At 38.7% G+C, this 23,120-nt stretch overlaps 1 protein-coding gene across 1 annotated transcript in view; it reads left to right on the forward strand.

Annotated features, from left to right (window-relative positions):
• Positions 1-81: 81 nt before the first annotated feature.
• ADGB (androglobin) overlaps positions 82-23,120 on the forward strand; it is a gene marked incomplete at both ends in the record, with an annotated part of 104,788 nt that continues 81,749 nt past the window's right edge. The window contains 6 exon segments of the mRNA XM_084202634.1: positions 82-177; positions 3,085-3,151; positions 6,102-6,403; positions 6,405-6,745; positions 19,165-19,309; positions 22,280-22,372. Of these exon segments, the coding sequence (XP_084058760.1) occupies positions 82-177; positions 3,085-3,151; positions 6,102-6,403; positions 6,405-6,745; positions 19,165-19,309; positions 22,280-22,372 (1,044 nt within the window).

Below are 23,120 nucleotides of genomic sequence, written 5' to 3' on the forward strand. Positions count from 1 at the left end.
CTTCTATAATAATTAATCTGTGGGGAATAGTGCAAGTCATTCCTAGAGACCCAGTACTTGATGTCACCATGGAATAGGTGGATGCCCAAAAGAGTTGCAGACTACTGTGGAAAGCCTATTCTGGAGCACACTCCTGGCAGAACCTGTGGCCCTATGGAAGGGCCCATGCCGGAGCAGGTTTTCTGACAGGTCTTGGGACCCTGGGAGGAGTCCATGCTAGAGCTGAAGTCCGTTCTTAAGGACTGTACCTCATGGAAGGAGCCTACACTGGAGCTGTTCATGGAACCCAGGGGAAGAACTCACATTGAAGAAGTTTCTGGATGATTGTCTCCCATGGGAAGAGCCCTATGCTGGAGCAGGAGAAATGTGAGGAGTCCTCCCCTAAGAAGGAAGGAGCAGCAGAGACAATATGTGTTGAACTGGCTGCAAACCCCCATTTCCCATCCCCCTGCACCACTGGGTGGAGGACATAGAGAAAATTGTGAGTAAAGTTAAGCTCAGGAAGAAGGGAAAGGGTTGGAAAAGGTGTTTTTAAGATTTAGTTTTTATTTCTCATTATCCTAATCCATTTTGATTTGTGGTAAACTAAACTAATTTACCTTAGTCAAGTCTATTTACCCATGAGAGCAATTGTGAGCGATTGCTGCCTCTTACCTCAACCCATGAGCCTTTTGTTATATTTCCTTTCTTCCATCCAGCTGAGAGGGGAGTGATACATTGGCTTTGGTTGGCGCCTGCTGTCCAGCCAGGGTTAACCCACCACCCAGGGAAACTACTTTGCTTGAAATTTAAAGAATTGTTTTTGATGGCACTTTGCCACAAGATCCCCAAAATCACTGCTTTCTTGTATGTAATAGTTTAAGGAGTAAGAGCTTTCCATCAGATTGTCCACCAGGATGCCATTTCGTTTCATTGGGTTATTGTTTTAAGCACAAATAGAGCAGATGACTTATTGCTCAAATGGTTAGAGTGGCACTTGGCATATGGATGATGGCATAAGTCTGCCAATAATTTATGTAATTTTTATGGGTTTCAGAAGTTAGAGAATGTAAACTGTTGTAGATATTTTTTTATTTCGAGAAGACAATATATTTTTATTTGGTTAAAAGAAGTTAGAAGACATCTTGCATCAGCTTATGGTCTTGCTTCTGACTTTTCATGAAGAATGTTAATCACATTTCTATTAAAGCATATTTCTCTGGCAATCTTCCATTTTGCATTTTTTAAATAGTATACAGCTTTTTGCTTTTAGCCTGCATGTACAACTGCAGCCACACTTAAAACACACTAAAGTTAATCACTGTTAAAAAGGATTTGCTGTGATCTGCAGTATGCCTTTATTTAAAACAAGAAGACTTAACTTTTTAAATCTCCTGCAAAAAGGTTACATTCTTAATGATAAAAAAATTGTAAAAAACAAAATACTAAAGTAAAACAGTGTACTAAGAGATTTAATAGGTTCTGTAGTTTATACTACATTAAGACTGTGTATTCTCAATTTAAAAAAAAATACCCTTCTGTCCCTCAGGCTACTGTCATAATTTCATTGTATCTTTTTAGTAAATATCTAGAATTTTTTAAGAGGTAATACTACTTCCTCTGTCCATATCTAAATTTTGTTACAGCTCCAATAGTTAGAGAATCACAGTTGTCTTATTTAACTCCAGATTTCAGATAGGGTTTTCACACTGTATCAAACCCAGAAAGCCTTTCCTTTTGACATAAAAAGATATTCCTGTATCATCAAATGTAAATTTGCAAAAGAAAGGCAATAGCTCTGTATGATTCTGTGAGCCACTTGGATTTTCCTCTGCTGCCTGCTGTTGGGCCATACATTGTTTTATCCCTATATTAGAGTGGAGAGATGATCAAAGTTGTGGTGGTCCTCAGTTTGCACTTTTACCTGAATAAGTACCCTGAGCATTCCCATGGGACTTGATGGTATTGCTGTATTTAAATTGGACTTGAAGAGCTGCTTGATATTTAACAGAATGTTTTGGGTCTGTGTTTCTCCAAAATGATATTATAGCATTAGAATGTGATAGAATGCGCTCTAGCAAATAAAGAACTTGAAAATAAAAAGGGTAAGTGGAAATAGTAACATAGGACTCTGATGAACCCCACCTTTCTGGTACTGTGTCAAATTCAAGAGAGGCTGGAATGTTGGAAAAATCATGTCCCTGACAAAATCAGATGAGATGTGTTACCATAAGATATTTTTGAAATGGCAGTGAAGTCCTTTGCTTAGGCAAACACTGTTTTCTATAATGCAAACAACTGATTTTCCCCCTACCTTGTCTTATTCCATCAGTTTACCCAAGAAAACTCTCATAATCCACTTTACTCCCTAGCCTCACATTAAGAGTTGACAGACTAGGACTTCCTGTGCATAGTTGCAGTCCATCTGTTTGAGGATGGTTTTGCTCAAATATAGTTCCCTAGCCTATGTCACCTCAGTGACTGACTGTTCCTGACACAGTGCACAGACTGCTCCGCCAGGCTTTATCACATACTGCAGTGTTTTCATTTTCTCAGGCATTACCATTCTCCACTCACAACTGCTCTTTTTTTTGATCACCCTTCACTCTTTTCCTGATCCTTCACTGCCTGCACTTAATGAAATGCCAGTGCACTGCTGTCCTCCTCTGTTCACTATTTCCCACTGATCTGTTCCTTCCTTGCATTTCTTCCACCTACTCTTTCACTTAGCAAACAGATAAAAGAGAGTATTGGAAGTTAAAGGCCAATGTTTGTGTTTTTTTAATCTATTAAAAGCATTAATTTCAGAACCTAGATTTTCCTATCATTTGATAAAAAATACATGGGGAAAAAGTCTCAAAAATGCAACACAAAAATCCTCTCATCTTGTGACTGTTGCAGCCTCATGCTTGAAATTTAAGCATCTCTCCTTACAGAAGCCTCTAGCTGCTTTTGACCTTAACCCATTTTTTCACAGGAGACTTCCCAGAACCACAGAATGGGTAAGGTTGGAAGTGGCCTTGAAAGATTGTGTAGTCCTACAGCTCTGCTCAGACCTTCAGCAGCTTGCTCATGATCATGCCCAGTTTGATATAAACTCCACAGTCTGAAAAGCCATGGGATCCTGCTTCTAGCCGGATAGCTGGGTCCCTGCAGGATCAGGGTGCCCCAGGTGAGCAGCCTTGGGCCAGATAGCTTAGCCTTCTGGAGGCTGGGTGTCCAAAACCTGAACTGCTCCATAGCCTTGGCCACCTTAGCAAATTCAGTGATTATCAGCTCTTAGTGATCTCAGCTCTTTTATGGTTTCAGCTCTCTTCTTGCTAAAGGTGCCTTGGCTAGGGCAGTGGCTCCAGGCAGGTGGAGAGAGAGAGAGAGAGGAGAGGCCTTGGAGAATCCACGGTGATGGTTTTATTGAGAGGTCCATGAAGGGTTCCAGCAACAGCTCTTCTAACAGAATGGGGCTAAAGTAACCTCTTTGATAGGGGTACAAGGGCTCAGGAACTGACCAATTGTAAGGATTTAGGGAGAATGGCCTATGGGGTCACAGAGAGATAAGCTAGGTCTGGAGGACTGGAGTGAGGACTCCTAACTTAGTTACTATGACTTGGCATTTTCTTATCTCTAGGCTTCCGTCCTCCACGGAGCTATAGCTAGCTCAGTGTCTGCTACAACAGTCTTACTGGAAAACCTGTTCCAGTGTTTGACCAGCTTCACTGTAATTAAAAATAAAATAAATTTTTATTTTTAAAGAGGAATTTCTCATATTTAAATTCTCACATTGATTCTAATCCTGCCACTCGACATCTCTGAGAAAAATTAGTATCTTAAGCCTACTCATCACTTATTCTAGACATTCTGCTTTGCCCCAATCCCACACTCCTTCTCTTAAGGCAAAAACTTTTACTCTCTTGAAGTCCTTGTGCCCTCTGTAAGATCAGAGGAGGCTTAAGTCTGAGGGCTTTTGGTAGTGTTGCTGTTCATAGTTACTCTTTTTCTACTCTCTCCAGCTACTATGTGTTGCAATAAAAAAAGCACAAAATACTTCAGATTAAAAGGCTGCTTTCTTGTAAGTGATTTGCATGTGCTATAGCTGTTGCTGTGATGCTTTCAGGGGAAAACAAAGAAGCTGGTGTTTTGCATGGTACCTTAGAAGAATGATGACCAGAAGGTCATCCATCCATTGCTAATCAGTATGTGCTGCCTTAGTATTTGTTTAGTGACATCTCAATGGGTTCCTAACACTTGTTTTGTTGTCTTGTGCGTTTATTCCACATTTTCTGTCAGGCTGCCTCTACCCTAACAATCTCTTCCCTTCAGGGAGTGTCTGTCAGATATACTTCATGGCTTGAGACATTAGGGCAATGAAACAGCTGATGTGACCTTAGAGATTCTTTGCCAGTTAGAAAACTAGCTTGTTTGAAATTCAGATTAATTTCTCTTTCCAAACAAGCTGTCCTTGTCATTGCTGTTAGGTTATGGAATTCAAAATGAACTTCTTGCATAAATAAAAAGATGTAACTTGATGGATGTTAAACTTGAGATCTTGTTTTTCCTTCACAAAGCACATAGATACATGCTTCTAATGCCATCACTTAGCAAACAAACTTACTGTAGGTAAAGGTCAGGTCCATTCTGAACTTCCTATGTAGTAACTATCACTTAAGAAAGCAAAGAATTAAAGCCTCTGTACTTGAATATGCTTTTCTGATTTGTGTTCTTCTTCGTCCACCATTCCAGGCACTCAAACTTCAGTTACTTTAATGTTGTCTTTCACAGAAGTTTATTATGAAAGTTTTATTTGCTGGGATGCTGCAAATCTCACTGGTCACCTCAAGAAGGGAGTTTTCAAGAAGGAAAAGGAGAAGGAAGGAAGTTTTTCTTCCTCAAGAAGGAAAAGTTTTCCTTCCTTTTAAGAAAGTGGTTTTTCCTACTATGAAAACTTCCATAAATGCCTCTTTCATTTATATGTATGTTTCATAGATACTCTTCCATAGTATTTTCTCTGTCCAGTAAGTATAGGAAAGGGGATTCAGAGGAATAGAAAGTCTGTAATTTCCATTGTTTTTCTATCTGCATTCCGTGTCACAAACTGAATCCTGTCCCCCATCTACGAGTTTGCATCAGCATCCAGCAATGTATGGAGGCAAACAGCGCTCTGCTGGTACTCAAGAGGTGTAGCCAGATGTTTGAACTCACCTCTTTCTCTCCTTTTTTTATTTTATTTATTGCCCTAATCAATATTTGATAGCATAATTGTATGAAGAGAAGACCGGCTGTTCAGTTTGAAAAGAAATAAATAAAATTAAAATGTTTACTTGGCTCTCAAGTGAAAAGTGTCTCAAAGTACCTTGTTTAAAATGGATGCTGTTGGACATAACGCCAAAGGAAATGCCAAGCTGTGGAAGAATTCTGCACTTTGAAATTTATGAGTGTATATCTGGCTGCCTGTCATCTTGATATAAATCAAGATCTGAAATTTGTCTAAAATAACCCTCTAGATGTAGCAACATCTGCCTATTTTTCCTCCTATTTTTAATCTACTCATGCCTTCTGCAATTTGACAAATAGATTTTCATTGATTTTTATATTTTAAAAGTTTGAATAAGAATAAGCAAAGTAAATTCTATTTTATCAAGGATTTTTCATCATTCACTACAGATTAGGAAACAGCAAACATGGTGTTAGAAATAGGTGCTGTTGACAATAGTGCAGTCTCTGGAATGTATCTGAAAAAGTCTTCTTATAAATGAAGTCAACTATCTGCTGAATTCAAAACCAGCAGATTAATGCCAATTTTATCTGACCTTGGTAGAACAGCATTCACTTTGGTAATCATGGGCTTCATAGCAGGAGTTAGTTAATTGCCCCAATCTGAAATTATTAAAAAGAAAGACTTGCATAATCTAGCTCTAAAATTTCTCTAGGCTGCCAGGGCAGAACTGACTCATAGTCAAGCTGCCATCGATCAAGGCCCCCAGGTCCCTTCCGGCAGTGCTGCTGTCCAGCCTGTTTCCCAGTCTGTCCGTACATCCAGGGTTGCTCTGTCCCAGGTGCAGAATCCAGCACTGCTCTTGGGTAAACTTCATACAAGTGGTGACCGCCTGGTCCCCTCACTTGTCCAGGTCTCTCTGCAGGGCCTCTGTCTTCGACAGAGACGACAGCTTCTCACAACCGATTATCACCGACCAGCAGACAAACTTCCTTCTTGGGACGTATTCCTGAGGCTGCCGCAGAAAGCGGTATCTGTTACTTTCCAAAGAAAACCTTTGCCCGCAGAGCCGTTCCACGCCGTTCCTTTGGCTCTTCGGGCACGAAGCGGGCGGCGGGGGCCGTGTGGGGCTGGGCCCGGCGCCTCGCCCTGAGCCGCCCGCGGCCCCTCCCGCGGCCCGCGGGGTCGCCCGGCAACGCGGCGGACGCGGCGGCTCCCACCTGCGGCCATGGCCTCCAAGGCGGGCAAGAAGAAGGAGATCTCCAGCGGCGCCGGCACCTCCTCCAAAAGGTGGGAGCCCCGGGACAGAGGGAGGGTGGGCGCGGGAGGACGGCAGCCCCGCCTGGAGACAGCGCCGTGCCCGGCCTGGGCTGCTGCGGCCGGCCGGGAACTTCCCCGAGGCTTCTCTGCCTCGGCCCGGCCCGGGCGGCCGTCGAGGCCGGCGGGGCCCTGTGCCAGGCGGCCCTGTCGCCGTGTCAGCGGCCGGACACGGGTGCGTGCCCGTAAGCGCCGTGCGGGCAAACAACTTGTGCTGAGAAAGTTCATTCGTTCGTGCGGGTGCTTCAGTAAAAGTGGTTTCTAAAGACGGGGAGAGGTTTGGTTGTTCTTGGGGTTTTGTTTGTTTGTTCAAGCTGGGGGCCCAGCTCGTGTGGAAGTTGTGCTCCCTCCCTCTGAGGTCCTTGGGGCGCTCCTCCCGCCGGGTAGCGCCGTCCTGCCCCGCCGGGGCCGTGCGTGCCCTGGAGCGCCCCTGGTCTGGCACGCAGATCTCGGACCTTGCGCATAGCAAGGGGAACGAGGCCTTCAGCTGCTGCTCGGGAGCTCTCAGAAGTTAAGAGCTCACTGAAATGATTTTGGGTTTAAAAGAACCTCGAACCTGTCAACCAGGACAATAGGACAATAATTTTGGGAATGGGGACGCTCTACTTTAATCAGGGAGAGGAACCAAACTAGCTGCAGTTTTGGAGGCAAAATGATTAATGACGGTTATAGCACATCAGTTTCCCTTACAGAAAGGAAAAAAAAATTCCCAGTGTCTGGAAGGTTTGCTTTATGTTATGAAGAATCTGAGGAAAGCAAGTATGATAAAGAAAAGAATTCTTCCTATTAATTTCTTAAATATTTCTGTGTAAGTAGCATCTTGAGTTATCTTTAAATGATTTGCTATTTGCTGGGTGTTTAGTGTGAATTTGTGTATTTCTGTGTAAATGTCTATTTCTTCCTGAAAAGACAAATAAATAGAGAACATTGACATTCACTGTCACTGTTTTGACTTGAGAGTTCTGTTTCTATGGTGTTAGCAGCTTTCTCATCCTAATGTAAGCCTGAATGCATGGTGCTGTTGGGATTCAAATGAAAAAAAGTATCACATGTATGTGCTTATGGCCTTTGCTTCTTTTTTTTTTTCTGCCATACATGAAGGTATCAGTTGTATCACTTATTTCTCTCCTGAAGTCAATCTCAAATGCTCCTTTGTGCTTATTTCATATCTAGTAACACAGCCTTTACTACACAATAGTTTCTTATATTTTCATATTTCTACTTTATATTTCACACCTTGATTCCCATTTTGCCAACTTTTCTGTTGCAGGCTGCCAGTATCTAGTTCCTTCTCTCCATAGCACCCTTTGCATAGTAACTGTTATTGTTGCTGTTTTGGCCAGGGAAGTGGTCACAGCACCAAACCTCAGAGAGTTCAAGAAGTATTTGGACACTATTCCTGGGCACATGGAGTGACTCTTGGGATGTCCTGTGCAGGGCCAGGAGTTGGACTTTGATGATCCTAGTGGAATCCAACTCAGAATATTCTCTGATTCTCTTTGATATTCATTCATTCTGTTCATTCTGTTACCCAGCTTGTTCAGGATGTTTATGAGGCAGAGACAATTACTGTAAAAATTTTGTCTAAATATATGAAAACATAAGCAATGTAACTGTTCCTGTATTTGAAAGAGAAATGGATATTTGCAGCCTGCCTGGGAAAATGTTGCCTTGTAAGTTTAGTATTCTGTTGTAATTGCAAGATAGATTTTCTGTTTTATTTTAGAGCAAAGCTTGCAGTTGCAAGGATAAAAATGCTAAAAATACTTTGTCTTTTGACTAATGCTGTCCTCCTGATAGTAAACGTGACTTGTTTATTATATGTCTCTAATGATCAAAATACTAAATAGAAATATAAGTAGTTGAAAAAAGAAAAATACTAATTTTTCTTTAAACAATTTGTAAAAAAATTCTGAAATCTGTCAGTGCTTTCCAAAAAGAATTAGTGTTATAATTTCATCTGTTGTGGATAAAATTAATGCAGAAATCCTCTGAGAGTAATGTGTACAAACATCTGTGCAGTATATTTTGATCACCTTAAAATCACTTTTCTCAATTTCTAGTGAAATCAGGCTTCTTTTTTTCCCCCACAAGTGTTTAGAACAATCAGGACAGTACATCTGCACTGTGGAAAATCAATCAGGATTATGGGTGGATATATTGCATTGTTAGAGTGGGACCTCAAAAACATATGAAGGCGGCAGGAAAATTCCTCTGGACTTGCTAGCCAGACTTCCCTTGGGTCACTGCAGGATACTCCATTGGGTCTCTCTTCATTATTGCTTTCTAATTAGATAGCAATTCCCTCAGGAGCTAGGCAGCTGGTGGAGATGATGGGCTGAAGAGCTCAAAAGAACTGCTGCCCACGCAGCTTTTCTGAATTGCACCATTAGAGGCTACTGAGAATGATCTTTCCCAGGTTTCAACAGCTATGGTGAATAGGAACTGATGTCTTTGGTGGCACTGGAAGAGATTCTGGCTAGTAAGAATGGATAATGAATTAAAATGCTTTTAAATTAATTTGATGAAGCTCTATGCCATCGAGCCCAATCTTCCGAATTAAGCCATCAGCAGCTATCACAATTAGGGTTGGGGCTATTAGGGACAAAAATGAGGAGTTAATGGTCAGTGCCAAGAGAGGCAAGTGATTTAGGGGTAATTGTGGCACTGACAGAAGTCACCATTGTGTATAGGGAAGGTCAGACCAATGCTGGAGTACTTTTTAAAGAGGTCACTAAATAATATGTACTGCTGATGTATCCTTAAGGACCAGCAGAGACAGGCTGAAGCCTGCATTGGCTGGAAGAAATTATTTTTTAGCTGTATGCCTGGTTGATTGCAATCAGTAGCAGGTTGCTGCACCAATGCCTAGGATTACCGAATGTTTGTTATTAAGATTAAAGGATGGGACAATAGGAGCAGGAAAAAACAGTGGAATTGCTAGGTCATTCTTCAATTCCAGTAAACCTAGAATAAGGTTTCAGCCATGGCTGGTGATTGAGGTTTTATCCACTGCCAGCATCTGTTCTTTAGGTTTGGTAGTTTAGAGAATATAGACTGACCAGATTGGTTTTTTCATGTTTTGGGTTTTTTAGATAGGCTGAAGATTGAGAATGGTAAGAACTCATGACTTGTGGGTAAGAGCATGGTAATTGAAGTTTTTAGTGGACCTCTCATGTTGGTTAATGTAAGTTTTAATGGGCACTAAAAATTTACATGGAATCAGTGAACAAGCCTACAGAAAAGAAACCTGTTGATGATTATATAAATATGTAGCAACTACAACAAGCTTGGGAAGTGTTTGAGCATTATGCTTAAAAATACTTAGAGTCTGTGGAATTATTTGACTACTACTTTGCATAAAGGTTTTCAGTTGCAGTATTATTTGAGACAAGGAGTTGAGCTACAGTTCACTCATTCTCCCACTCAGTAGTACTGTTCTCCTGTTTGTGGTCTGAGGGGGTAGCCCAGTGGTACATCTTTGACTTGCAACATATGTTGCAAAATGTTTTATCTGAGAGAAGTGGTTGCTGTGTTATGGTAAAAGCTGGTTACATTCCTATGGAGGTGCTTATGCTTGTTTTTGACTGTGCATGAGTTACAGTCAGAGTTGAGTGTGGTTTGGAGGTTATAACTTCTGCTGGAGACTTGAAACAGAGTGAACATTTTGGACAAAAGACATTGATTATACTAGCCCTGATTTTGCTTTTTTTTATTAGGTGTACCCATTTTATGGTTAATTCTGTCAAATTTATTGGAAATTGGGCTGTTTTAAAAATATAATTAGTTTCAAGTGTCATGGTTTAACCCCATGTGGCAGCTCTGACCCACACTGCTTACTAGCTCAACCCTAGAAGCATGAGGGCAGGAATCTGGGTAAATATGCAGACACTTGTTGCAGATAAAGACAGCTTAATAGGTAAACAGCAGAGCAAGAAAAGAATTAATTCACTGCTTCCCATGGACAGGCAGGTGTGCAGGCATCTCCATGAAAGCAGGGCTTCATCACACGTGATGGTGACTTGGGAAGACAAATGTCATCTCTGGATGTCTTCTACTTCCTTCTTCTTCCCCCCAGGTTTATTGCTCAGCATGACAACATATGGTAAGGAAAGTCTCTGGCTCGTTGGGGTCAGGTGTCTGGGCTGAATCCCCTCTGGTCCCTGCTCGTGCACCCCCAGCCTACGTGCTGGTTGGAGCCATGTGAGAAGCAGAAAGGGCATTGACTCTGTGTAGTCACGGCTCAGCAGTATCTGAAATATCACTGTGTTATTGACACTGTTTCCATCACAAAACTAAAATATATCCCCTCTACAAGCTGCTCTGAGGAAATATTCTTCAAACCTAGCCGAACCCAGTACAGCTACTCACTGGACTTCACAAGGAAAAGATTTGAATGAAAAATTTTAAATCTTCACTGCATTCATAATCTGCTTTACAATTGTAACTGGTAACATATTACAAGATTTTATACTCTTACTACAAGGCTGATTTTTGATAACTTGTTGGGCTCTTCTGTCTCAAACAGCTCAGTTCAGATCCTTTCTAACCAAAGCCAGTTAAGGCTTCATGAGACTCTGTGAGTGGTGTATCTTGAGCTACAGCAGTTGTTCATCTCCAGTTTGCAGCTACTGTCCTGACATAACTGAGTATGTTTTGAGATCATCGTCTCCTTTAGCACACTGTTAATTGCAATCCAAAGATAAACAATTGTTTTGGCTTGAATGCCTGTCTGCAGCCTTTTGGAAGGCATTTCCTGCCCTCTCAAATAATTTAGGTACAACATAAATCTGTGATGGCCCAGGATTCCAGGACATCCAGTTGCATAACTGAAGGGAAAAGTATCTATGTACCTTAAAATTTACCCATCTGAAATGCTGAGCAAGTGGAACCATCCTGTACATACGTACTTTCCCCAGACACAGCAGTGTTAGTGAATAAAGGTGTTGTGATCTTAGGTTCATGATTGTTCTTCAGAAGTTATTTATTGCCTCATTGACCATCTGCAAACCATACTACTGTACTATTGTATTAATACCTAAATTGTAATCTAAAGCTAGAGATGTTCCTGAAGATTTTTCATTGTCTTTCTTAAGCTTGAGAGAACCACTTTTCATCTAGTGTTGTTTATTGTCTATTTGTTTTGTAAGAAACTCATATTTCTGAGAGTAGCACTTTTTTTAGTATCACAAAAAAAAAAAAAAAAAAAAAAAAAAAAAATCTAAATTAGACCTAGAACTTCTGACCAGAAAAATGAAGCTCTTGCTTTCGGTACCTGTGCTTCATTAATCAAAATTTTTCAGCATGTAAACACAGTACAACTTCACATAGTCAATTTGTTGGTCCTTTTTATTCCCTTCTATTCTTAACTTTCTTTTTAGTTTCATGCTTTGTGGTGAGAAAATGTGGGGTTTTTTCCCCCACATTTTCCCCAATTATGAGAAGCATACTAGAATAGCATATAAGCTGACCAATAAGTTTAATTTTTTATTAACTAGATTACATGTTAATTAGAAAATTATGTATTCAAATTAATTTTCCTAGTTAATTCTAATTAAAACAAGGAATCCCTGAGAGCTCAGCTTATTTGATCTGTAGATTTCAAACTTCACGGACTCATGGGCATGAAAATATTAAGTAATTTACTAGTGGCAATATCACACTAAATGCTGTACTCCCTACTGATTTTAGTTTTAGGTTTTTCTTTCCATGAAACTCAAAGCACTGTCGGAGAATCTTACAGGAAAACACTCAATGAGCCCTTGGTTGGAGACTGTACAATCAGAGTGTGCAAGAGGAGCTTTGACTTCTATTGCAATGAACCGTGTAAAGAACAGTGTGATGGAGAAAAGCAGCTTTCAGCAGAACTGCATAGCAGAAAACGTTACTGTCAAAAGAAAAATACTAATAATTGGGCTTTGAAACTAGACGGCATTCTTAAAGTATAATGTCAGAGACTCAGTTTGCCGGGGATTATTCATCTATTTAAGCAGAATGGTCTTTATCCTCTGTGAATTCTCTGTAACCACCATGGAAGAAATGGGATTCCCTGATTTTTTTAACAATGCATGCAAAGCGCTTTTTAAATGAGTTGGCCTAAATCCTCGGAAGTACTGGCATGCTCTGCCACACAGAGGCTTTTAGCTCTTGGTAATTTTTCAGGTGCCGTACAGAAGGCCCAACAGGTTTTTAGAGAAGCCAGCAAAGAAGCAATGCTGTGCAGTTCATATTCTACTTGATACTTGAGTATCAAACTTTAGTGTCAAAAGCAGTCTTAGCACTCTTACATCTGGGTCTAAGGTCAATTTATAACGTTGTAACACTTATTCATTTGCTGCTAGTTGGAAGAAGAGCACATTGATCAGGCAGAAATTTGATCTCCAAATTGGATGTAGATGTTACTTGCTTTCAAATCTGTGACTTGGTGGAAAACTGCAAGATATGGCTCAAAGCCCTTGTTGTCTGTGGCAGTCTGTTCACTTGGCCTGTCACCACCTCCTTTTGAAACCAGTTAACCTCAAAGGATTTTGACCACCTCACAATCCCACCTGGAACACAACTCAGAGTTAGCCTTAGCTATCTTGGAAAAATCCATCAGATATCACTTCTTTTGGCTGAGATTGGCCCCTGAAAATGACTGGGAAAGACATTCCTCTTCCCAGGCTCTTGCTATGACATTATCTAGGTATTGGTATATCATATTTCCACCTGTAACACTGGATAGAAATCCCACCTCTGCAGACTGTTTTTGTTTCTGTACGTTACAAGGGCTCATTTAAGAGCTAGATAATATAGTGTTTCTGTCTTGGTAGGCATCTCTTGGAATTAATTTTCAATGTTCCACTCTTAGGAATGTAATTTAAAAAAAAGAAATTTGAAGGATGTCTTTTAAATGTTTAAGTTCTACCAGTGTGGTAGAACGTGAAAGGCTGTCCAGTGAATGACATCTAGGCAATCTAATACCTTCCATTGTGAAGAATGTTTTTCAAATAAGTAAAAGGTATTTTTCTCCATTCTGTATTTAAAGCTTTTTTTATAGCAGATTTTTGGCTCCATAGAATCAAGAGCAGTGAATTTTCACTACAGCTGCATCTCAGCACAGAAAATGGTAAGCTGAGTTTTCTGGCATTGCCCTTGCAGGCTACAGGGTCTTGGTCTGCCATTTGAAAGCAGCACATACATGATATTTTTTCTCAAGTATATAATTCCACCTGATTTTACTTCTGTCTTTGAGCAGTTTGCAAATGGTATTTTGTGCAATAGAAACTATTCTTCCTGGAATGCAAAAATTGAAGGATCAGGGTCAAAAATTCTAACATTGTACATGAACTTGCTATGAGCATGAAGGTTAAATTTTAATTTTGGAATTCCTCCAAGAAAAGAAATTTTTTTTTTTTTGCTTTATATAGATTTTGTCACACAAGATAAAACAAATCCTTTGTGATCTATATTAGGTATTCAGTTGCTTATCAGTCTATTTGTCACCAGGTTTTTGAATACATCTTCATATTTTTCCCCTAACACATGGAAAAAGTCTATTACTTGATTTTGTGCTTTATATTCAATTTCTGACTTCAAGTTTTTATATAGCAAAAAGGTTTAGTTGGGGTAAATGGATCAAAACAGCAGAAGATACTCAATTTTAGCTGGTATTCAAAAATTGCAAGGATAAGAATTCAGACAATATTTTTAGGGCGACGAATGGAATCAGGCTGAAAATAAGGAGAGCAAACAAAAAAAAAAGTTTTAAAACCTACAGGTCTTCTAAACTACTATTTTCTATTAATTTTTCTTTCAAATAATGTCCAAGGCATGCTACTGTGTAAAATTTGCGCTAAGCATTTGGCATTTAGGGTTTTTCTTCTGCCTCCTAGAATTTGGAAAGCAAACCAAGAAGGAATAACTTGGTTTCCATTAATGTGAAGGCAAATATAAGTAAGAAAACGTAGACTTGTAGCTGGCAATGCTAAATGTCAGGCTAGGTGACCATCTCTCTTAGAAAATGTGTGTGTGTGCCTTCAAAAGAGGCTCATTCTTGACAAGTTACTGAGGTCTATTAGTAGTTTGTCTGACACCTACAAGGACATCAGCTATGTTTAGAAATGAGAACATCACACTTGGAAGTAGTGATCTAAATTACAGACTCCTTTGAAAATGATGTCTATAAAGAATAATCACTTGGTGTTCATCTTTTCTATCATCACTTTAATTTTCCAGTTTGAACTTGCTTCAACGCCAAAAGTATTCTGTGTTTTTGGGGAAGAAATCCTACCCCAGAACACAAAAGTGAAATGACAATAAAACTGATTGTCACAGGCTTTTGCAAGCAACTGTGATCTCAATATAGATGGTTTACAATTATTTGTTCTGCCCATCATACCTGAGCTGCATCCATGGCTTGGGTCTCCCCAAATGTGATACATCTAAGCACGTAGACTATTTTGCTTCTGCAGAGAATCCTGTAAGTTTTGGCTCTAGTATCCAAGATAAGACTAATGGCAAGGTATTGTAAACAACTAATTCATATTTTGGTTTTATTTTGCAATTGCTACTGACTATGCTAATATTAAGGAGAAAACTGTATTAACTTATTAGCTGCTTATTAAATTGTCTGATTGTGATTCATTCTGTTCTTTCTGGTTCTGAAGAATGGCACTAGGTATGAAGAAAAAGAGCAAATCATTTTGCCACAGAGTTACTGATACTTGACCAAACTTTCCTGTATCCTTTAGAGATTCTTATGAACTTGAGTGTTACCATGGTTTTTGCTCTGGGTTTCTAAGATATTCAGATGCTGCTTTTTAAAAATCATTTCAGTGATTATACTTTAAAAGAACTTTTGGCTATAAATAAGGTCTTCAAAGGAGTCTTTTGTCTTTGAGGTTGGAAGAGATTAGAGAAAAACTTAAGTAGCTGCCCTGCAGGGCAGATTTGGAGAAAAAGTTAAAGCATCTGTTTGTTCTCTGCCCTCTTTTTCCTAATATAAAAGCTTTACTGAAGACAGAAGTAGGTTTTTTATAACTGTTCAAACAATTCACAGGAAGAGACACTTTTTTTTTTTACTGCCTCTTGGTGTCTTCATGATTTCCAAAAAATCACAAAATTATTGTACTCTGGTGGTCCAGAATGACATGAGTATTGGAAGGTGGGAGTAGTTGTGCTGTTTGAAAGTACCTGCAAATACTTCTGTAATTCTTGAGAAGACTCCCTTCAGTGTTGCTGGGTTCTCTCTCTAAGGAATGGTCATAGATAATTTTCAGGTAGGTTTATCTGTTTTAGGAAGAAAATATTTGCTTCCTAGCTTTCTAGACTCCATTAAGCAAGCTAACAAGATCTTGCTTGCAGAATGTGGTAGTGCACATGTCTGCTGACTAAATGACTGTATTACTTGAGAGCACATTTCCAGTGGGCTTGTTTCCTGTCTGTGTATTAAATTTGAAGTGTCTGAAAAACTTAGGTTGCAATCTGTCTGTATTTCCCCTGTTGTGCTTGTCTATCCTGCCTGTCTCCTCTTTCCTCTCTTGGCACTATATCAATTATACCAGTATTCTTGGAGAAGTTGCTTTAAGGGTCAGAGGTGAATTAGTGCCAACTTCATGGTATTTCATTTGGCAATTTATTCGTCCTTTTTCTCCTTTAGGGCTTAGCACAGGATTAAAAGGAAGTCTGCCAGTAAGTTAGTTTTAAAAATGCACAAATACTGTTGCACAATGAACCCATCCAGCCTGAGCATAAAATAGCAGTTATTTGCATTGTCCTTGTATCTTACAGTTAATTTCAAAAAATTCCCACAGTTACACTATTCAATTCTTGTAATAGAGGAACTTCTTAATAGCATTACTCAAGTGCAGTATTTTAATTAATTCAGCTGCCTTTTTCCTTTTATTACTATTTATTACTTATATTTGGAGACTAATTAAATTGCAGTTATTTGTGAATTTTCTAAGTCTTACTGAATTATCATTTCTGAGATGCAGTAGCATTAGACCTCTACAACTTAGTTTAGGCATCTTTATCATAGGTAGCATTGTTTCCATGTCTTCCACATTGTTAATGCTGAGGATATTCTGTTATGTCAAAGTGTGGTAGAAAGTGATTTTCTGTCTTAGTGTGATAGTAAGCTAAGTAAGTCTTCCATATCTCATTGTTGCATTTTAAAATTATGCTTTTTTATTATTCTTTTATTGTCCCAAAATACTAAGAAATCTCATAGCAAGAAATGAGGACAGGCTCTGAGTAACATGGTCTAGTGGAAGGTGCCCCTACTCATGGCAGGAAGGGTGGAACTAGATGATCTCTAAGGTTTCTTCCAACTGAAACCATTCTATGGTTCTATGACTTATTGCAATTATCATTAATTTTATTTGTGAATGGTGTCAGAATATCTTTATTATTGGTATCAGTAAGTGAAATTCCTATGCTTCTCTATAAATATGTAGAAGAGGAAATGCAGATGTAGAAGTAGAAAAAAGATACAAAAAAATAGGAGTAGTCCTTAAATATTTCAAATTGATATGTATGCTGTTCATATTTTATCTGAAAAGTAAAGAAAAAAGTAAAGAAAATGAGAATTTTAACTTACAAAAATTTTACTATGTGTAAGAAACTGCCAGGAGTTGTGCCAGGAGTTAGTGAGAAACTGCCAGGAGTTAAATCTGTGTTAGAAGTGTTCAGGTTTCAAAATATCACAAATGTTGATACAGCCAGCACTTAGTTTTTCATTGTCCTTCATGCATGTGGTTAGCACAGATACAAAAGATTCTTTGAAACAACTGGAAATTATACAGAGTAACTGATAAACACCTCAGGGTTTTATAATTGCTGCTTAAATATTAATCAATACAGAATGAAGCATCATTTGAGTCTTCAAGAAAACACAGGAGAAAATATTATGCCATTAATGTAAGATCAAAGGTAATAGAGTTAATTTACAGATGACTGAGGTGAAAAAGATGAAAAAATAAAGCTGAAGATGTATACTCTACAGAATGCATCTTCCTTCCAGTTAGAGAAGTAGAAGCTATGTTTGGGTGGTTTTTGCATAGCAGAAGGCACAGATGGTATTGAATTTTAACAGCTGTCTTCCATTAAGTTACTGGTAGTGTGGATGAATGCAGTTAATGTCTACAGTGAGAGATCTTTATTTTTACCCATGTCTTTGTCCTTACTACTGCTAACAGCTAAAGTATTATGGAATTATAGAAAAACATTGATTGAACCGTGCATCTGGGAGCCAATTAGTCAAATTCCTACTCAAGCAGGAGCAGTTTACATCAGGTTGCTTAGATCCATGTCTATTTGAGTTTTAAAGTGTCTCCAAGCACTGCATTTACCAAAATCCAAATCAGACTCCAGTCAACTCCCTCAGTATCTTTGCTCCCATTGCAGCTAGTCCCGTGGAGTTGTGTCCAGTTGCCTTAACTGCTGCCAGCTCCTTCCTCTACTGTGGGTAATGCTTCACTCCCACAGACTTTGAAAATAGACTCTTGGACTGGGGAGAGACAAATTTGCCAACAAAACCCAAGACACAAAAAGACATTGAATGTCTTGGCCTTTCCCATGTTCTTTGTCACTAAGCTGTTCCCCACCTCACTGAGCAGCAGACATGTGCTTCCTTATATGTCCTTTGCTGCTAATATACTTATGGGAGCTTTTATCCTTGTCCTTAACATCCTTTGATTATTTCAACTCCAGCTGAGCTTTTACTTTTGTAGTTTCACTGCTCTGCACTTGAGCAACACCTCTGTTCCCCCAAGTGACTTGTCCCTGCTTCCACCTTCTGGGTGATGTGGCTTAATAGGATTTTCAGGTGTCATTTGCTAGACAACATTTTCCTTAGTAATTTCCTTAGTCAGTTTCCTGTTCATTTAAGTAGTCTGTGTTTGATTTTGGAATGTAGTTACACATTTTGTTGCATTTATATATAGGAACAATGAATGAGTATTCTAGCTAATTCAGTTTTTCAGCCCTTTGTATGCACTGGAAAGATGAAGGTGCACTAGTGCTACTTTGTGGTTATGAACACATTGTGTATTAGTCTTGTGAAAATCCTTTCAGCCTCAGCAAAATTATTGCCGGGGTTGTGAAAGCCAAGAGAAAATAGTGAGAGTGCCAGTAGCACAAGAGCCCTGAGAATGAAACTGCCTGCAGACAGCTCTGGCTGGTCTAGCAGCTCACAGAGGCCTAGAAGTGGGAGTCCTTTTCCCCAGGGCATCCTGTATCCACGGCAAGCTCCTTCTGGTTACCTAAAGAAAATAAGTCAGAAAAAATGGAAGAACACCTTCAAATGGCTGAGTGAGTTGAACTGAGTGATGAATGCTAGGACTGGCACAGGAGAGAAAGGAGAGCCATGTGGCTTCAAGCAGGGGAAAAGAGGAGGGAAGAAACTGTCCTCAAATTCGGTTTTTGTACTTCAGCTACCCAATTTACTTCAGCAGAAGTATAAATGCATTAAACATTTTGCTGGTTTATACCTAATAAAAACATTAAGCACTTTCTAAGGTAAGTTTACTTATCTTAGTGGCAAAAAGTTAACATAGTTAAAAGCACTAAAATTCTTATTACATTAAAAAAAGAAAATTTTATAAGATAAAATACCTTCTACTACTCTTGTCTAATAACGCTGTTCATTTTTATTTATGCTATTGTGTGTTTTCTAGGCCATCTATGCTTTCCAAGCTACCTGCTTCCAATGAGAATTGGAGTTTTTCTATTTGGCCAGAATGGAATGATGCAGATATCAATGCAGAAAAATGGGATACTGGAAAAGCTGGAAAAGAAAAACCTGGAAAAGGTCAAATTTCAGTAAGTTCATGACACATATTATTTCCACTTGATTTTTTTTACTTGTATTTAATAGAGTATTTGTCGCAACTTCAAAATAATGTGTTACTGATAAATATTTTCAATCGTATATTTTCAATATGTTTAAATAGTTCCCTACTAAACTACAGTAATAAACTAGAAACAATTGTGTATTGTATATTTGCTGCTTTTAAAATGAACTGTTAACATATCTGTGTGCACATTAATGGTTTAAAAAACACAACCCTCAAATCTATTTCATAGCATAACTAAAACTGAGGGTGTGGGAACAGCTGAACTGTTGGAGTATGTCAGGGCACTAACACACTCCTCAGGCTACTGCAGTTCCTGTGGGCTCAAAAGGTTTGATGCATCCCTCTTTTTTATGGCAAAAATGGATGTTGAAGTACTTTCTTTTGTACACTGCAGTTTCTGGACACATGAAACACTGTCGGCAGTTCTAGTATGTAGAGAATGATTTGAGGGAATATTGTCATTTTGCAGAAAGTAAGCACCTGCCAGATGTTGAAAAATTCCTGTTTACCAACTTTGGAATTAATTAAAAATCTCATGGATTTTTTACTCCTTCACACTGGTTACCATTGCAGAATGTATGGGTCTTCTATACAGAGTAGTAGTAAACTTATTTCTTAAAAAATTTCTTAAACTCAGCACCTTAAATTGAAGTTTTAAATGCATTAAATACCATGATTTATCACCTATTTTATATGCAAATTCTGCACTGTTAATATATTTCTTCTGAATGTGTCCTGGTGTACTATGTTTATGTTTCCATATATATTTCTAGATTATTTTTTCTTATCCAAAGGTTGACTATATTATACTCCTATGGGGCCAAAGTATTGTTTTGAGAGAAGGTATGCATTCTGTACTGAAGACTGCCATTAACTTGTCAAGTAAATAATTTTCCATTGTGTCCTTCCCCTGTTCCTTTACCACTTTTGGTGTCTTTGGGCTGTACTGAACATTTTTCTAGCACTAATTTGTCACGTCTACCAGACATTATTATCATACATAAACTTAAAATTAACTATATATGAAAACCTTTCTTCTATTTTAGCACAAGAGGTGTTCTGAATTGCTTACTGGACTCTTCAGTTCTTCAGCTACAAGTTGTATGAAACATTGCTTCTTTTACATGTTTAAAGGAATTATATGCCAGTCACAGCAGATGAATTACAGATCTGAAGTATTTTGTAACATGACCTTTTTTGATCCAAGCAGGTAGCCAGAATTCAACATCATATAGGTTAATTCTTTTGGAAACAAAATTAGTAATGTCATCCAGAACCTTTAAGTACACTTGGAACATGAATGTAAACAGTCCTGTTTTCTTGTGTGGGTAAAGAATTTAACCTGATCTCTTTCCTTGTAACACTGAAAGTCTTTTACCAACCACCTGAACACAATGCCCTCTCTTACAGCTGTGCACTGTGTAGCTGAGATTATGCATTTGACCTTGTCTTTGTCTTCTGTGCTCATTTCTTCCATGTCCTTCCTGTAGAACTTGTGGTTGAGACTCCTGTTCTTAGGACATGAACCCCTGAGACTTGGCACTTGTCTCTTACAGCCACCTTAAAAAAAAAAAAAAAGTTTAAACTCGATAAGTTAAAACCTGATTTTTTCAGCCTGGACCTATAATATTCTACTTCAAAGCCTAGTAAGCTAAAGAAGAGTTGCATCTTTCCATCTTTTTTTTTTTTTGTTGGTTTGTTTGTTTTTTTAACTTTGCATAGTGTCATATTATTCCCATCTGCGCCTGTTTTCTGTGGTTTATGTAGTGCTTAAGAGCTAAACTTTCCTGCTGTGCCATGAAGTCAGGGTTGGATGTCTCTGAAAGAAAAATATAAACACTGTTAATACAGTTTTGTATGGTCCAGGCCCCAAGGAATTCTTTAAGCTTTCAGAAAGAAAAAAAGTATTCCTAAAACATTCCTTCTCTCCCCTCCTTCCCAGCTTCTCTTTTATCCTTCTGGTACTGAAATAGGTTGTTGCAGATTATTATGTTGAAAAAAAATACAAATAAAAAATGTGGGGAAAAGGTTATTTATTTGGGGGCCTTTGCTTTGTGTTTGGTTTTATGCTTTTGTGATGTACTTTGTTTTGTCATCTTTTAATCATTAAGGACTCAGAGTATCATATGTTTTTGTATCATAGATTTTTTTTCTTTCTCTGGTCTATAGAAGACAGAGTGCATCATAGACTGTGAAACACTCACAAATGTATAATATGCCTAAAAGCTGTTGAAAATCCAGGCACAAATAAAAGGCATTATCCATGTAACTGATTAGCTTCTCAGTCAGCACAAGCTATATCAGAGGCATGTCCTCATCCCACACTGTACCAGTAAGTAAACAGACATCATATATCCTGACGCCTTCTGTGCACATGGAGGATAAGCATCGCTTAAAAATGCAAGTTTGAAAACTGTATGAGCCTCTCTTTTTTATGGGCTAATTCATGCTGTATAATTATAGCTCACTTTGGTTTCTACAGCAGTGCTAAATGCATGGAACGTGAGTTTTTTGTTTCTTAATAATCACTTCAGATATTTACTTTCAGTGTTCAACTTAAAAGCTATAGAAATAAGTGAGTTAGAAAAAGTACATAGGAATAGCTTGGTAGAAGAATAACTGACTTAAAAATTTAAGCTTTTTTTTTGAGATCATTCTGAAAGGGGAAAAGAAAAATAATAATTTCATACAGATGTCTTGGAAAGTGCAGACCATATAAACTTCTCTGAATACTGGAGGTAGCTTTTTGTGCTGCATCTTCACCTTGGGCTTCGTGCTCTTTTTGTTTAGTTGTATATACTGTTAGTTCTTTTTTATGCTTTTTTGCTCCTTAAGTGAATTATCCTGTGAACAATATATTATTTTAAATCTCATGGAAGATCAATACTGTAATTATTAAAGGTGGTCCATTTTTGTTCATCCATATTTTGTGTAGCCTGGATTTGATGATCCTGAAGGGAAAATAATGTTGCCAGCATCCTTAAAAGTGCACTCATGGAAACGTCCACAAGAGTTTTTAACAAAAGAGGTAAGAAACAAGCAAGGTCATGATGAAAAACTCCCAATTGCCTAACTTGTGAAAAGTAGAGTGAAATTAGCAGAGGAAGTTAGTTCAACAGATAAAAGCCACTTGACCATGCAGTCAGTCCTGTCCTGGAAACTGGTGTACACAAGGGCTCAGTGACCCGTGTGACAGCTCACCTGTGCTGCTTGCATGGCTGGGCCCTGGCCCTGGAAACCCTGAGCCCAGGGTGAGCTCACACTGCTGATGGTGATGGAGGAGCCTGCAGGCAGCTCCTGCTCCTTACTGGCAATTAATTACATCACCTGCATCTCCTTGACTTTATCTAACCACAGCAGGAAGTTCTTTCATTTTACAGTAGAAATTGTCAGCAGAGTTATTTTCTCGTAAGAGTATCCTTTCGTAGCTCAAATTGTATCATAGGTCAGCAAATCCAAAATAGATGGGATCTGCACAGAATGTTGCGTAGATGAATCCGAGGCCTGCTTGATGCCACACAGCACAGGTTTCTCTGTGTCTAAAAAGTCATAAGATTACCTATACTAATCCCATTCTTTACAGTTAGCTGTAATAATAGCATTCCCAATGATACTATACAGAATCTGAGATTTAATTATTAATTAAATTTATTAATGGGATAAGACCACCATGGACCAGCGTTCCTGGTACAAAACATCATGGTTTTGTATCCTCCCACATCTGCTTCACTTTTTGACTCCCATGTTCATTTGGAAGACAACTGAACAGGAAGATG

Source organism: Fringilla coelebs, assembly GCF_963513975.1.
Source record: "Fringilla coelebs genome assembly, chromosome: 3".
NCBI classification, from domain to species: Eukaryota; Metazoa; Chordata; class Aves; order Passeriformes; family Fringillidae; genus Fringilla; species Fringilla coelebs.